General features: G+C 42.7%; 1 protein-coding gene across 4 annotated transcripts in view; it reads left to right on the forward strand.

Annotated features, from left to right (window-relative positions):
• LAMA3 (laminin subunit alpha 3) overlaps positions 1 to 16,800 on the forward strand; it is a 258,466-nt gene that overhangs the window by 225,210 nt on the left and 16,456 nt on the right. For all 4 annotated transcript variants that reach the window (XM_070629807.1, XM_070629808.1, XM_070629809.1 and 1 more), the window contains 8 exons: positions 125 to 269; positions 3,012 to 3,131; positions 3,512 to 3,645; positions 8,911 to 9,028; positions 9,414 to 9,554; positions 11,366 to 11,505; positions 12,274 to 12,405; positions 13,693 to 13,846. In XM_070629807.1, coding sequence (XP_070485908.1) covers positions 125 to 269; positions 3,012 to 3,131; positions 3,512 to 3,645; positions 8,911 to 9,028; positions 9,414 to 9,554; positions 11,366 to 11,505; positions 12,274 to 12,405; positions 13,693 to 13,846 — 1,084 coding nt within the window. The remainder of the gene's footprint in view (positions 1 to 124; positions 270 to 3,011; positions 3,132 to 3,511; positions 3,646 to 8,910; positions 9,029 to 9,413; positions 9,555 to 11,365; positions 11,506 to 12,273; positions 12,406 to 13,692; positions 13,847 to 16,800) is intronic.

Raw genomic sequence — 16,800 nt, forward strand, 5'->3', positions numbered from 1 at the left:
CATGACAGCTAGACTGCATATACTTTGCTCTCTTTTTCAGATAGCAGCGTCTCATATTAATAAGCACACTCGCGTGATGGTCCTTTGCTGCTGTGTTCTAACTTATAATAATTGATGTTGACAGGAGAAAGGAAGAGTCAGACAAAAATTATTTTGAAGGTACAGGCTATGCTCGAATTCCAACTCAACCAAATGCTCCTTTACCAATCTTTGTACAGACAATTCAGACCACTGTGGATAGAGGTTTGCTGTTCTTTGCAGAAAACCAGGTAATGTATAACAAACATCCAAATACTACCAAATATGTCTATTCAATTGAGCAATTTTGAGGTAACTAGGTTAGTATAAGCAACCAACTAGATCTGAAAAACAATGTGTGAATGTTACCTACATCCTTTCTCTTGGCCCAGTTCTGCTGTCTTTGGCTGTGGACTCAGGAATTCCTGTGTAATCAGGACTTTGAGAACATGCCACCAAAATGTGGGAGAAATCTCCCCTTTTCCCATTCTATTCTCACTGTCAGTGTTATTCATTGAAAACTACTCTTTGCCTAATAATCTTATTCTGCCTAAAAACATGTGAAGATTTCCTGGGATCCCTGAGAGCTAGACTTTGAATTCCTGCTGTTTGCATCTTGGTCCCACTCTTGCCAGGCTGGGCCAGATTGCCTCTTTATCAACTGACCCTTGACTTCCCAAATGGAAGCTTCTCTGTTTTCAAGCAGCTGAGGTTCCTAGAGGCCATTCTTAAGTCTACTGGTTTAGAAAAATCCAAAGTGACAGTCTGCAAGTGATCATCAGTGCCATCTGCCAGTAGACGGGCCTGGAGTTGACTGCCCATGAGAAAAGTCCCTTCTGTAGTGGCTCCACAGGAAACATTTCTGGAGAAATGACATCTCTGTCTGAGAACATGGGATTGATGAGGAGCTTGGGATTTCACCAGACCCTTCTACCTGCAGGGTGGGGACACAGACCTGGTCCAGCTCACCTCTCTGGCATTGGTCTGGACCCTCCAGGTGATTCCAGGGCTGAATCAGTTCTGATGTTTGGGAAGGTCCCAACCTGCCTGAAAATGCATAGAGCTGAGGAGTCACACTGCATCTTCAGGGCAAGGCAGTTGTTTTCCAAAACAAGGTCTTCTTTGTATACATTTTGAAGGTCTTGGAGTCTAAGGACCAGAAATACTACTTAGATTAAAAGAAAACTTACAAAATGCCATCAATAACCAGATAAGAGAAAATGACCTAATGTGCTGTTGTTAATTTGGAAGGCTCACTGCCCTCAGTGAGTCGAAGTTTTTCTGTTGTTTATAGTAAAAAGAACCTAACTGGCTCCCAAGGGCAAGGTTTAGGATGCAAATAAGGACTGATTTTCCTTTTAGAAAAGGACTCTGGCAGTAGTCTTCAAAGAGAGGGCTTCTTGTCACTAGAGAATGATGGTATAAGAGCAAAGCTTCAGGCCCTACATGAGAAATTCCTCAGCTTATCTTTCCACTAGGGAAATGTGCCTTACACCATGATGGGGATGCAGTAACAACCAAGATAGACAAGGCTCCTGCGCTCAAGGACCTGGTATTCTAGAAGAGAAGACATATTAAACAAAGTTATGCTCATTAATTGGTTCATTAATTCATCACAATGGCAATGAGTGATGGAGAGGAAAAATTTGCGGTGGAATGAGGATGCATAACAGAAGAGAGTTTCTTGAGCAAAGGATGCCTAATCTGAGACCTTGAGGACAAGCAGAAGACAGCATTGAAGGAGAGAGGGCAGAGGATGATCCATGGCAAGGGCGGGGGGGGGTGGCGGGACACAAGGGAGGCATGAAGAAGGCCCAGGGGAGGGAGGAGGGAAGGCAGGGAGCACTTAGGGACACAATGGTGGCCCACGTGCCTGGGGCACAGAGAGCCAGAGGGAGCAGCATCGAGAAACAAAGCTGCAGGTGTGGTCAGGACCTCACAGCATCTGCTAGGGAATTAGAGCTTTATCCTAAGAGCAAAGAAGAGTAATATGCTCACACTAGCATTTTCAAAAGACTGCTCAGGCTGCAGGATTCGAGAGGGGAGAGAGTGGACATGGGGAAGACAGCGACTATTGCCACGCAGTCCTGCTGAAGAAGTTGTGGCTGAGACTAGGTGGCATGAAATGGAGAGGGAGTTAAGAAATGGTGGAATTGACAAGACTTGGTTGGTTGGGAGAGAGAGGGAAGGATCAAGAATGACTCCTAGTTAGGTTTGTGGCTGCCTCAGCACGGTGATTAGTGGTGAGAGAGAAAGAGGAGAAAACAGTGTGAAGGGCTGAGACTGGCTGGGCAGGTGGGAGGCATGTCGATCCTAGGTTCTGTTTGAGGTATCCTGAATTTGAGGTATCTGTGAGTCCTGCAAGCAATGAAAATAAGGTAGACCTGGCCCTGAAAAGACAGATCTAGGCTATAGAAACACATTGGGGCTTCCTGGGCTCATACCTGAACCAAAGCCACAGAGTGACTGTGATTGCGAGGCAAAGAGAGTGGTAGGAAGAAGAGGTCCTTTGTGGGACCTCCGAGGGGCCCTCCGCACTTAAAGGAAGGTCAAGGGGGATGAGCCGGCAGATGAGGCCGAGACCCAGGAATAAGTCAGAAAACAGATGGTGGGAAATGTCTGGGGTTTAAGTAAGATTGTACCTCTGTCCAAAAGGTCGCAGTCATATTTTCAGATGATATTAATGATCTGTATCTTTTCGGTTTCCATTTTTGCATGCTGGTTATGGATGGTATGAAACAAAATCATGATACTAGCTAGCATTTATTGTGTCCTTCCTGTGTGCCAACCACTGTGCATTATGTTTAACATGACTTAGCATATTTAACCATCACACCCATCCCAGGAGTTGGGTATTACAGTTCTGTTGTCCTTTTAACAAAGGAGGCAGCTGAAGCTGAGAGCAGTCTGTGACTTGAGAGTGACTTGAGTTCCAGACTCTAGCTCTTCTTCAGTCGGGTCTTCTAGTAATCTACATTGTTTCCGTGCTCCAGGATCACTTCATATCTCTAGATATAGAAGATGGCAGTCTCCTAGTGCGATACAAGCTGAATTCAGAATCACCGGAAGAAAAAGGAATTAGAGTCATCATAAACGACGGGAAAGATCACTCGGTACATCCTTTGAGTCTGTTTACTTGGATTGCTAAATGTTCTTAGTCCTTTAAAATTAAGTCAGCGCCCAAAACACTTTTCTCTTATCAAATGAACTTACAGTTATTAACTGAGGGACACATCCTTTTAAAATTTGAACATCTGGACGTGAAATATACAACATATAAATAACATATGTAAAACATGATTAATTTTGAATATAAACATTTCTATTAAAATGTTTTAATATTATATGTTATCCAAAAGTGCTACTGCTCAGAGTCTTCCTACCGTTTATATAACTGAATCTGAAGGAAGTCAGATCGTAATAGCTCTGAACCGCTGTGAATAGGATTTTTTTGTTTCCCTTTGCTTGCTGATTCAGCTCTCATTTATCTCAGATTCAGATCAGAATTGGAAAAGCCCAAAAACTTATGAGGATAAGCGTGGCTCGTGAAGACATTAAAATTAATGGTGAAATATTTGATTTCAGCACATATTATCTGGGAGGAATTCCAATTTCAATCAGGGAAAGGTAAGAAGACATGATTTTAAAAAAAAAAAACAGAAGCAGAGGACTCTCTTAGTGCTTATGATTGCTACTGATGAGTTTACTTTTTTTAATTCCAACAACAAGCACAAAAAGTTAACTTCTCAGTATTAACAGTGTTAGCCAACAGGGTAAAACAGGCTATAAATACTGGATAATGGGACTGGTCATTTGAAAGAGGGGGTGAGATGGGGGAACTGTGTGCCTCCCCCATTGTTATTCTTGGGAGGAGAATAACCACCAGGAATATAGTTCATGTTGACAATGTGCCATTTAGAATGGAGGTTGTGGCCCTGGGGTCCTTAAAGGCAGTATTGGAGAGCACAGGCAGTCCCATGGCCCGAGGAGCAGCACAGGGCACTGAAAGCTGGGGCTGCTGCCTCCAGGAAGCATCTCCTAGAATGTAAGGCACATCTGTATTACCTGCCCCCTTATGTGTTATCAAACATGGAACAGGTGCATAACTGTTTCTCAGATTAATGAATACATGAATGAATTAAATTAATTTGAAAAGAAGTAAAACTTAATCTGAATGAGAAAAAAAACACTTCAAGAATGCACTTAAAAAAACTTTTACATTTGTTAATATTTGAGTCCTCCCAAAGGCTTTTAGATAGCTGATGATGATATAGGGAAAGAAGAGACCCTGGAAGGGTTAGTACAGCCTCATGACTAAGCTAAGAGTGCTCCCAGAATGTTTGTTTTTGATTACTTTTATATGAGATCTGACTTAGCTTTTTTCCTAATTTGTCAATCAGTTGGAAAGAGTACTAGATGTGCTTTATAAGATGTCGTGCACAAGTATTCTCTCTTCTAGAATCCTTATACATTTGAGCATCCGTCCATCCTTAGTAAGGAGGCACTAATCTTTGTTTTAAAGTTGTCAGTGAGAAAAATGCAAAAATGCAAGTGAGAAAGCTTAGCATTTTAATAGAGTTTGAGAGTGAATGTCTTTACTCCTTAAATTCTTTCAACTGGAAAGGACCTTGTAGATCATGGTATGTAACTTCTGAATTTTACAGATGAAGAAATTGAGAGCCAAAGAGGTGATGTTAATATTTAATATAATCAATATTAAATAGCAATTGAACCATGGATAGCTAGTTATCAGTGGTCAATAATCTTGATTTTATTCAATTAAATGTAATAAAATAGAGTAACTTAAGGTAGTCAGCACTACTCTGCACATCTGGGGTCCTCGTTTATTTGTTCATTGCACAAGTATTCGTTGAGCGTCTAGGACCTCAGGCAATGTGGTGAGTGTTGGGAAGACAGTGATGAACAGGGCAGAGCCTCAAGTCTAGGGGATGGCAGACAGCATGAATGTGAGGCGTGCCATGAGAGAAGAGGCTTGGGTGTTGGGGGCCAGAGAGGGAATCTGATCCAGTTGAGGGTATCAGGAAAGTGGTCTCTGGCTAGATCTGAAAGATGCTAGCAGTCAACATATGTGAAGAGCAAAGAGCTAGAGAAAGTGTGAACTTTCAAAGAACTAAAGGACATCGTGAAGCAGGCCAGGGATAACACGTGGGCTGGTATGGGAAGCAGGGACTAAAACACAGAGATCTTGAAGGTCACAGTAAGGAGCCACAGGGGGGACTTCAGTAGAGAAAAGTCATGATCAAATTTGGGTTTTCAGTAGCTCACTCTGGTGCAAAGCAAAGATTGGATTAAGAGGGAGAAGGGCCAAGGCAGGTAGAGTGGTTGGAACATGAGCATATTAACAGAGGTAAGAGATGAGGGTGGCCTGACCAGGGAAATGGTAGTGCAGCTAAAGAGGAGGGAGTGGATTCCCAATATATTTAGGACAGCAAATGGGCAGTACTGCATGGTTGCTTGGGTTTGGGGAGTAACGGAGAAAAGAGCTCCAGAACAACACCTGGTTTCTGATCTGGCACTTGGGCAGATGGAGAGCGCTAGCGGAGGAGCAGGGTGATGAGGTCGATCTGAGACAGGCTGAGTTCCAGAAGCCTGAGAGACAGCCAGTGGAGATGCCCAGAAGGGGTTGAACCAAGGCCTGGACCTCTGGAGAGAAGTCCAGGCTGAAGAAGGGGTGAATAAAGCTTGGGTATAGGTGGTCATTGAGGTTATGGGGCAGGTGGACTCGCCCAGAGCAGTGAGGAATTCTCAGAGGCAATACAGAAACCATTGATCAGTGGTTTGCTTCTGTGTGGTGTGAGCAGAAGGCCCCCAGACAGCGATGTGGGTGCAAGTCAAGCAAGGTCTACTAGAAAAGGTAGTGAGTGAGAATCAGAAAAAATGGTCTAGTTCTGGCTCAGCCATCAAAGAGTGATGTGACCTTGGGTTAAGTCAGCACTCACCCTTTTTTCACCTTTTCATCTCTATCCATTAAAGAAACACATATACGGGTATAGTCATGCATATACATATAGATATACATATGGAATTTTCCTAGTAATCTGTCTTAGGGTCTTCCAAACAAGGGACTGCTTCCTTTTTCGGGGCAAGTTCACACTTTGATTTTTGATTAAAATCACAAGAATATGGAAAATCCAGGGGGTTGAAGCCAGTCAAAAGATTTCACTGGCCTTTTATTCCCTCTCAAGGAAAATCCTAAGCAATATTCCACTGTTTCTGGCCCTGTCTTATCCCTCTGGTAACATCTTTGATGGTCCAGGGAGTCATGAAACCCCCTCTGACGTGGGTCACTGCGAGGGTGAGGTGGGAAGAAGAGTTCTACTGGTAACCCATGGCTGAGCTTCTGGGGGCGGACTAGCAATTCTTTCAAAGAAGCAAGATGCTCTGATCCCCGGCATAAATGGAAGGCCCTTATAGACAGTTTGTTCTTAAACTAATGTGGAGTGAAACAAACTAGTGTCATCACTAAGTAAAGTAGCTCTGACCAAGAGATGTAGTGGGTGTTCTGTTTTCTTCCTTCTCACTGCAGTGTATCTTCTGGGAAAGGGGATCCAGATTTTGGAGTGACTTGTTTAGGATTGTAGTCAGAAGTCACAATCTGTTAATCCCATCTGCTTCCCACGAGAAGAGAAAGTCATCCCTGAGAATGCCAGAGGGTCTCAAACCAACAAATTTTTCCCGAGGACCTACACCATTGTGTCGCAGAGTATAATAATAAAGCATTAACATGAAAATAATTTGAAAAGTGAAAATCAGTCAAGGATCCATTGAACATTGACTAAGTTACCCAACAGAGTTTAGGATTACATTTTGCTCTTGCGGCTTTCTGAAATCTGCCTATAGTGGGCTTGGACCCAGCTAAGCTTTGTGAATGGACTGCCCACGGAATGCATACATACCTTACGGTACTAACTCAATACCACAGCTGACACCCCTACACAGTCACCTCCCTCTAGCAAGTGTGTTCGTCCCCCGCATCCTGGAGTAAACGTGGAACTCTAGGCACTCAGATGAGCCAGAGTAACAAGAACGCCCTGAGGAGTAGTGGAAATAAATCTTCCATTTTAACGTCTCTGCTGTAGGTAACTGTTCTGTAGGAGGGAGTGAGGACCATTCCCAGCGCTGTGGGTCCACAAACTGTGAGCATAAGGAGCAAGGGCTTGGAGTCACACCAGCTGTGTGACACACTGACCACTCAGATCCCAGTGTGGCTGCTTTCCTGCTGCGTGACCTTAGGGCAGTTACCCAAGCTCCCAGGCATCCTTGCTCCTTCTGTCACATGGGCATAGTACCTGCCCGCCTCTCAGCGCTGTGAGGAGTCCGAGGGAGGAGTCAGCACAGGCCCGGCCAGGGGAGTGCTCAGTAAATGTCAGGTAAGAAAATATCTCCCTCGGAAGGTTTCTGTGAGGATGGAGTAATAGCATTCCACAAAATAGGTGCTCCTTGTCTGTCAGCCGCCTTTCTTTCCTGCCATCTCCTTCTTCCTTCGACCTGTTCTTCATGGAAAGAAGGACATCAGGCGATGTTGATGAGTCTAAAACATGTTGAAATCCAAGAGAGGATGGATCTAAATGTAGGTGGAAATAGACAAGCTCCAGGAGTTAATGTGAACTGTCCTCCTCTTCTGAGGCGAAAAGCCATGTTTGTAAAATAATTAAGCTCGTGCTGCAATGCCAGTGGTTCCTTTCTTCCTTTTCCTCTTAATGAAATTTAATTTTATGCATATTACATGTAGCTCAACCGTTTATAATGAATTGAATAAAAATGAATGCTTTGGGGCCGGCCCTGTGGCCAAGTGGTGAGAGTTCCGCGTGCTCTGCTTCAGTGGCCCGGGTTTGGGGGTTCGGATCCCGCGTGTGGACCTTGCACCGCTCGTCAAGCCACACTGTGGCAGCGTCCCACATAAAGTAGAGGAAGATTGGCACAGATGTTAGCAACAATCTTCCTCACACCCAAACAGGAAGACTGGCAACACATCAGGACCAATCTTCCTCACAAAAAAACAAAAACAAAAACAAAAACATAGTCCCATTGAATAAATGAGAAAACAGAGGCACAGAGAAGTTAAGTCGCCTGCTCAGGCAAAAGGGGCAAGACTTGATCCTAGGCAGCCTGACTCCAAAGCCCACAGTTCTAGGGCAGCACTATCTCGCCTCTCAGAAATACCTCCTGAGTGTTCACGACCACTTATCACATACGGTTCCAAGCACTTCCTGTGCATTACCTTGGTTAATCCTCACACTGACCCCTTGCCCAGGTTGCACAGTTCGGAGGTGGTGGACACAGCATATGAGGCCAGAAAATGCTTTCCATTGTTCCATCTTGGCATTGACTAAATAACAAGCCACATCGTTCATAATTGACTAGAACCAAAAAGTAACAGTTTGTTTCTTCTGAGTTTACAGTGGCTAATTTAAAAGGGAACCAGAAAAAAGCAAAAAGTTTCCTAGAGCATTCCTGGCTCTAACAAATTGTTTATCTATTAAGTTATTAATATATATTTATATAATATTTATAGGATATTGATTTGTTAATATACTTCTGATTCAGCATGCACTACCTCCAGGAGGAGGCGGGGGAATTCTAGATATTGTACATCTTCCTTGTCTCTATATCTTTTGGGGACACTGTCCATTCATCTGTCAACATTATTGTTGTAACATTAAAGCTGAGAATGCAGAATCAGGCAGAAAGGAAATAGATTTTCCCAGCATCACAAAATAAGTAGCATTGTAGAAATCCCATGAGAACAGATAACCATAAAATATGTACTTGTTTATGAGTGAGAAGTAGTAGAGAGTGCAGTGTTTCAGCTCCAATTCTCAGGCAAGCCTGGTATGGTACATCTCTTCCCTTTTTTGTTTCCCAAATCAGGTTTAACATTTCTACACCGGCTTTCCGAGGCTGCATGAAAAATCTGAAGAAAACTACTGGTGTCGTTAGGTTGAATGATACTGTGGGAGTAACAAAAAAGTGCTCAGAAGATTGGAAGGTAAGTGAAGAGTTCAAAACCTTGCAAGGGAGTACACCCCAACGAACCCATCTTTGGTGTTCATTAACACATCAACTTTTGACTTTTTTCTGGTAGCACACAGTGTTATGGGGAACTGGCTCATACACATTCCCCACATACTTGCAAGGTACGGAACCTTTTCAGGTTTGCATATTAAATGCGCAGGAAAGTAGGAATACTAACTATACGTATAAAAACTTACAGATGATTGGTAAATTACTACGCACAAAAGCAAACTCTGTTTCTTCCCGAGGCTACATAAATCACATGAATCAGCTCAGGTGAAGTGACATAGGTTAAGATCCTGTATTTCAGCCATAAAATGATTACAATGCCAGTAACTTATTCCATATTTGCATTTCAGCTCGTGCGCTCTGCCTCATTCTCCAGGGGAGGACAAATGAGTTTCACCAATTTGGACTTCCCATTGCCCAGCCTCTTCCAGGCCTCCTTTGGATTTCAGACCTTTCAACCCGGTGGCATATTATTACATCATCAGACACGGGTACGAAATATTGCATGAATATTGAACAAGATTTAAACCTGACTCAAAGGTTGATGTCAAAAACAATAGAGAGATTTTGAAGGTAAATTAGTTGGGCATTTTATCTATCATCACACTGTAAACGCTATGGAAGCTATTCCCCATCCTGGGGTAGGTCCTAAAAGAAATCAGGCTTAGAAAGTACATTATAGTTTACAGAATTGAATTTGTGTATATTCATGGATGCATTTTCATTCTTTTTAAATCTATTTTATCAGTTAAGATGAATTAGAACTGTTATAAGTAATAATGTAGCTTAAAGTTTTAGATCTAAGAAAAAATCAGAATGTGTCTCCATTATTCCTTTTCGATTCCACAAAAGAAGCTCCTCAGATTCCTTTTTGCAGCAGCAGCAGCTAGTTGGGCAATATTTATATCTGGGGAATAGGAGAAAATAAGGTCCTTTGCTCGTTGTTGATATGTGACAGAGCCACGGAAATTCTCTTCAGAAGGAGGTACCGTCTATAACTTAAGATTTAGCTACTGTGGTTACGTAGGCGTAGAAGTCAACTAATACTTTGAAATCTCCTTGTGGAACGAGAAGGATTTTAAAATAGAAGAAATAAAACACTGTCCTTCTTGGATTTCTTTCTTAAGGATAGCCGAGCAAACAGACATCTAGTCTTTGTTGAAAGGAGGGATGGTAACTGACTCTGTAGATATGCTGTTTTAAAAGGCCTCTCCTCTCTTGACATCTTTGCTCATCAGCCTTTAGACATCTTGTTTTGAAAACTAGCCCTGAAGAAGTACATGCTAACATTTAGATTGTGAGAATCATTTTTCCATCAAAACAGGATGTTTTGACCTAGCTCTTTTGACACCCAACACTTGTTTCCTCTGCCAAGCGTAGGGACACTTAGTACACCATATACAAAATGGTCAAAAGCAAATGGAAGAATTAGCTTAGCAACAGATGAGTTCAATCTTGGACAATGCAGGAGTCCTAAAACTACCTGAGGAACATTTCCCGCAACTAAGAAATACTTATCAATTAGCAGTCTTTTACCTAGGTCATAGTAAATATTGCCAACTGAAAAAAGTCAGCAGCAAGTGAAACTAACAATGGTTGCAAGCACACACTGTAAAAATTGTTTCAGACTAAAAAAGCTCACTGAAGAATCACATCTTGTTGAAAACTGCAAAAATTGCAGTTGGTGGAAAAAAATCAATAAGCTTAAAATGACAACTGCTAAAACTACACTTATTTTTTTTATTAAGAATTGACAGAAAGAATCAAATCATCTTGCCAAAATTTAGATCCGTAGAGTTTGACACTGGAAAGTTGAACTTCCTAGAAATTATGACCAGAAAATTAAAAATTCATAATGGCTGAAGAGAAGATGTCACTGTTATAAGCATATGTGAAAAAATTCATAAATCAAGGCTTCATTGTAAAATTTATTCAGAAAGAATTGATCCTGATGAAAATAACTTCAGCAAGATAAAAGTGAAAGTAGACAAACTTAGAAATGGTTTAACTGTTTTATATAATTGATGGAGAGATTAAATTGGTTTATGAATGTAGGTCCATAAAATAATTTTGACAAATTCACCAATGTTGAAATAATTTGCATAAGATTTTTATATTCATAAACATGGAGTCAAAATATTCAAAAATAATCTTTGGATCAAAATAGCAAAGTCAAAACATTTAAGTCAAATCATTCTGGCTGTTTTATACATAGTTTTGATTATAAATTCCGTACTGATACATTCATAATCCTTAAATGCAAATTAATTGCATTGAATGGTATATTCTGTGATGATTTCAGACAAGTAGCCTGCAGGTCACCCTGGAAGATGGGCACATTGAACTGAGCACCACAGATAGCAGCAGCCCAATTTTTAAATCCCCACAGACGTACATGGATGGTTTACTGCATTATGTATCTGTAATAAGCGACACCTCTGGGTGAGTGGACTGGCACTTCTGCCAGAGCTCTAAATATTTTTACTTTATTTAGTTTAATGGAATTTTCTAGTATCATTTATGTAAAATATTTGTCCTTGATGCTGACACTATTTTACTAGTAAGACTTGGCCTTCTTCCTCATTCTGTATCAATTTCCTCATTACACAAATCAGTCATTCATCGGTTGCATGGATAAATAATCTGGTACATTCAAAACGGGATAATGAAACAGGAGCAATGAGAATGAAACAGCCACAACTGTGTACAACAACATGGATGAACCTCACAACATAATGCTGAGCACAAGAAGTCACACGTAAAAGAGTTCATCTCTATGATTTCATTTATGCAAAATTCAAAAACAGGCAAAATTAATCTATTCTATCAGAATTCAGGTAGTGGTTATGCTTGGAGGGGGAGGAAGGCTAGAGATGGACAGGGAGCGCCCGGCGGGCTTCCTGGGGTGCTGGTCCGCGCTGCTTCTTTATCTGTGTGCTGGTGTTGTTGGTCTGTTCACATTGCGAAAGTTCATTCAGCTGCGTACTTAACGTATGTGCACTTTCTGTACATATAGAATACTTTAACAAAAATATTATGTGCAAAAAGGAATACGTGAAAAAAGTTAAATGCTCTTTAAAAATAAGTCTAGTTTAACAAGTTATTTTAGGTAAAAGAAATCGAGTCAGAGTCAAAGACAGTAAGTTGACCACAGGACGAGAATCTTTATTCCAACAGTCTCACTCTTTTTTTGCTTTCCTCCTCTTTCAGACTCCGGCTTCTCATTGATGACCAGCCTCTGAAAAATAACCAAAGGCTACAAGGCTTCTCAGGTTCCCAGCAATCCCTGCGTTTGGGCGGGAGTCATTTTGAGGGTTGTATCAGCAACGTTTTCGTCCACAGGTGTGTGCCCTTTTCTGTGTGTGTGGCCGGTGAGAACGGCCTGCTGCGAGGGAGGGCGTATCATTGGTCAGTTAGCCGAGTCGAATTCCTCACCTTGTGCTGCACACGGCTCTGGTACCACCACCTCGCCAAACACCCTCTTGGGCAAGATACAGACATTAAAAACAAACTAACAGAAACGCATGGGCCCAGCCTCCCTTTGTAAAGGATCAGCTTTGGCACATAACCTTGGAAAAGGTCTAATTAAAATTAACTTTCGGATTATGGCCCTGGAAAATATTCACCCTGAAATTTTATTTCATTTTAATCAAGATTATGCACTTAGATTTAATCAGTGCTTCCTGGATTTTGAGGCCAAGGAATTGCACGAACGGGTGCGATGCCAGGAAACCAAATGCCCACAGTGGCGAATGTGACCTTTCACAGAGAGAGTGGAGCCTGGTGCTTGCGTGCAAATGTTTAAATGTTCTTTTCTTTCTATACAAAATGATCATTTTTAGATAAGAGATGAAACTCTCCCCAGGGCAGAGGGAGGGCCCAGGACTGGTCAGGAACCTCAGACAGCCTGTCAGGAGCTTGTGGGCTCCTGTTGTCCATCAAGGTTCGGACAACAATCATAAAATTAAAGCAGAGTACCTGTGAGACTTTCCTCCTCAAATGCAGTAAGATAAATCCTTCCAGAAACTCACTCTCCTGATGTTCACCATCATTCAGGATCATAAGTGCCTGTGTTTCTCCTCTCTGTGTATTTCATTTCCATATTTCTATATGACACCCATCCCAAAGAAAGAACTATAGTATTCTGGCTTTGCCACAATCCTGGCTATTCAAAAAGAAAAAGAGGGGCCAGCCCCATTACCTAGTGGTTTAGTCTGGCACACTCCACTTCAGTGGCCTGGGTTCGGTTCCCAGGCATAGACCTACACCACTCTGTGCAGCCATGCCGTGGTAGTGACCCATGTACAAATTAGAGGAGGATTGGCAACAGATGTTAGCTGAGGGTGAATCTTCCTCAGCAAAAAAAAAAAAAAAAAAGGCAGGGAGGGAGAAAACTTTCTCCAGCCCTTCTGCTGGAGTTTTCAGGGAATGCAGGGGTGGGTACAGCACATCCTTGTCCCCTATGAGCCGAGTGCCTCCTCTAGATGTAATGTACAGGTAGGAGATGAAAGTTTACCCAGAAACCATGACAGTAAGAATGTGTATTTTTGAAATAAGTTCTTCCTGCCGATGCGTCTTCCCGGATGCGTCAGAGTTTGGCATCAGCTTTCTCTTCTGCCCTCGTTCCAGGTCATCGCAGAGTCCCGCAGTCCTGGATTTGGCCAGTAAATCCACGAAGAGAGAGGTGTCCCTGGGAGGCTGCAGTTTATACGAACCACCGTTTCTAATGTTGCTTAAAGGTTCTACAAGGTTTAACACAGCCAAGACTTTCTCTATCAACCAGGCAAGTGTTGAAACCTTACAGTGGGTTTTGATTCTTTCCAGAGATTCTCAGAAGAGAATCCTGCCTCCTGGTAGATGTAGGGATGGGTGGGGTGGAGGGAGGGGTGTAGATCACCTGGTCCTGTGGTGGTCAATGCCTCTAGGATTGATGGGTCAGCAACAGTAGGATTACACCAAAATGTCAAAGCGGTTTCCTTTTAGCTTTTATTTTGTACCTTGATGAAAATTTGGCAATTTTTGCCGTCATAGAACAAATAGAACCTTGACAGAGGTTTCTCAGTCTCTGTAGCTGATGTCTTGCTCGTTTGACTCAGGTATGATGATTATCCCTCCAATACAGAGGCCACGCCCCTTCTCCTCCCCACAGACATCCCTCTGTCCTGCCTCTTAAGACAAGATGTACACATGTACACAGGCCTTGCTGAGACCAATGTGGCTTCACCTTGACTGCATACTAGAAACAAATGGGAAGCTTTTAAAATCCCACCACTCAGGTTGCATCCCACCCAGTTAAGTCAGACGCTCTTGAGGTGGGTGCAGGTGGCAGGCGTTTGTAAAGTTCCCAGGTGATTCTAACATGCTGCAGTAAGAGAGGTGGAAAGGAAATGAACTTCCTTGTTTGGAGGAGTGGAAGCATCCTAATGAAGTGAACAGGGTTAGGGCTGAAAGAATTCCTCACTCTGCCTGAGGTCAACAGTGTGACCTCCCCACGTCTGAGGTTATAATTAATATGATTAATGGATAACATTGAGCACCTCCGGTGTGCCAGGCGTTGCACTAAGCTCTTTAAGTGGATTTTCTGACTAAATCCGCAAGTAACCTTGTGAGAGAAGTACTCTTGCTAGCCACGTCTTACAGAAAAGGATGCCAGGGTTTAGAAAGGTAAGCTCCCACAGATGGAGGTGGAGTCACAGTTCAAACCTCGGCACCCTGACCCCAGAGCCTGTGCCCTCTTCAGAGCAGTGCACTCCTGTTCACTCTCCACTTAACAGCAACCACATGCTGCCTGTCTGCCAATATTTCCCTGCAGCACACCGATTTGGTGGAGTTGCATAGATAGTACATAATAAGAAATATTTTATGCTATTAAGAAGAAATATATTTCATAAAGGGTTGTCATTTTACTGTTATGAAAAGAACACCTTTAGAACTGCCCTATCAGGAATGAAGTCATATATTCATGTTTTCATTGTAAGGCTGAAAGTTACTGGGAGACTGAATTAGCACAGCGATGGTGGAGATAGAAGAAAATGGTTTCAAAGCTATTTAGAAGATAGAATGTACAGGACTCAGATAATAATTGAATGTGGGTGGCAAGGGAGAGGCAGGAGTTAATATAATTCTGAGGCATATAATCTAGTTATTGGATGGATGGAGATGCCATTCAGGGAGATGGGAAAAGGACAAGTACTTAGAGGGAAAGTGAATGGGTGGAGTTTGTGGCATATTGAGTGAACAGGTGCCTGCAAGACATCCAAGTGGAGAAAGCTGACAGGAGACCATCAGGTGTCTCTGAGTGGGCCTCAGGAGATAGGGTGGGACTGGGGTTATTGATGTGGGAGACACCAGTGGACACACTGTATGTAATTTTCCCCCTGTTCTGTGCAAACCCCCAGGTTAGATGGAATACAAAATTACTTCTGCCTCCAAAAGCCCAATAGCAGGGAGAAGGCAACAAAGCTTTGTGGAGTCAGACTTCCTGGGTTTGCATCGGGCTGTAGCACTTACTAGGAGGGTGACCGTGAGTGATTTTATTTCACCTCCCTGTGGGTCTATTTCCTGCAACTTAAATGAGGATATATAATAGTAACATCTCATGGTGTTGTTGTGAGGGTTAAATGAGGTAATAAACACAAAACACGTAGAAGGTGCCTGGCACGTGGCAAGCACACAATAAATATTAGCTATTATTATTGTTACACACTAATAACCTAAGTGAAAGGGACAAAACATGCTACAGGAGCGGTGTGGCAGGAATTTTCCTAGAGGAGATAACAGATGAACTGGGTCTACAGGAGGGGTGAATTTAGATAAGTAAGAATTATTGCTGTGTGAGCAGAAGCCCTAAGCTGGGAGGCAGGATGTGGGTGGAACTCCTAGGTCCAAGACACGTAGCATACGTTCTTTCTGATCTTCATAAGTCTTCATACTGCCTCTTTCAGTTCTCACCACACCCCTCTGAGAGCAAAACAAAAGGCCAAATTTACAGGTCAGGAAATTGAGTGTCAGAGAGGTTAAAAGAAAAAAACCCAAAAACTTGCCTAAGAGCACCCCGTCAGTAAATGGTAGAATCAGAATTCAGATTAGGGCTGTAGCCTCCCAGGAACGTGCTCTTCAAGCCACATCACGTGGCCTCTATAGGCTTGGAAAGCTTGGTGAACAGGGCCAATTTGGTGGAGAATGGATACTCGGGGAGGTAAGCTTAGAATCACACGCTTGAGCCAGATCACGTGAGCCTCAGATGGCCTGATGTAATTTTGACATTTTTCTACAGTCAACATGAAGCCATTGAAACGAGTACCATGTTGAAAGATTAATAAGCTTGGAGCAGCCTGTGGGATGGTTTGGTTTAGGAAAGTTCTAGAGACAAGGAGTCAAACTGGCAAATGACGACAAAGGTCCAGGCAAGAGAAACAGGGGCCTGACTCAGGGCAGAGGGACTGGGAGTGAAAGGGAAGAAGTGGAAACAAAATCTGTCACAGAGATGAACAGAGGACATGGAAACTGAACGCATGGAAGAGGCAAGGAAGGTGGGCGTCCAGGATGACCAAGATGTGAGGCCTGGGTGCCATTAAGAGAAGAAAGGAAAAGTTGGTGGCAAAGGGTATCTGAAACTGTTCATCTTGATGTTACTGCTACTGACACACAAAGAAGAATCTTTCAGGGAAAGAGTGAGGCCCAGGCGGGAAGCTCCAGTAGGATCCAGGTTTGGCTGGATTTTAAGTAGTTCATTTA

Source organism: Equus przewalskii, chromosome 7 (assembly GCF_037783145.1).
Source record: "Equus przewalskii isolate Varuska chromosome 7, EquPr2, whole genome shotgun sequence".
NCBI classification, from domain to species: domain Eukaryota; kingdom Metazoa; phylum Chordata; class Mammalia; order Perissodactyla; family Equidae; genus Equus; species Equus przewalskii.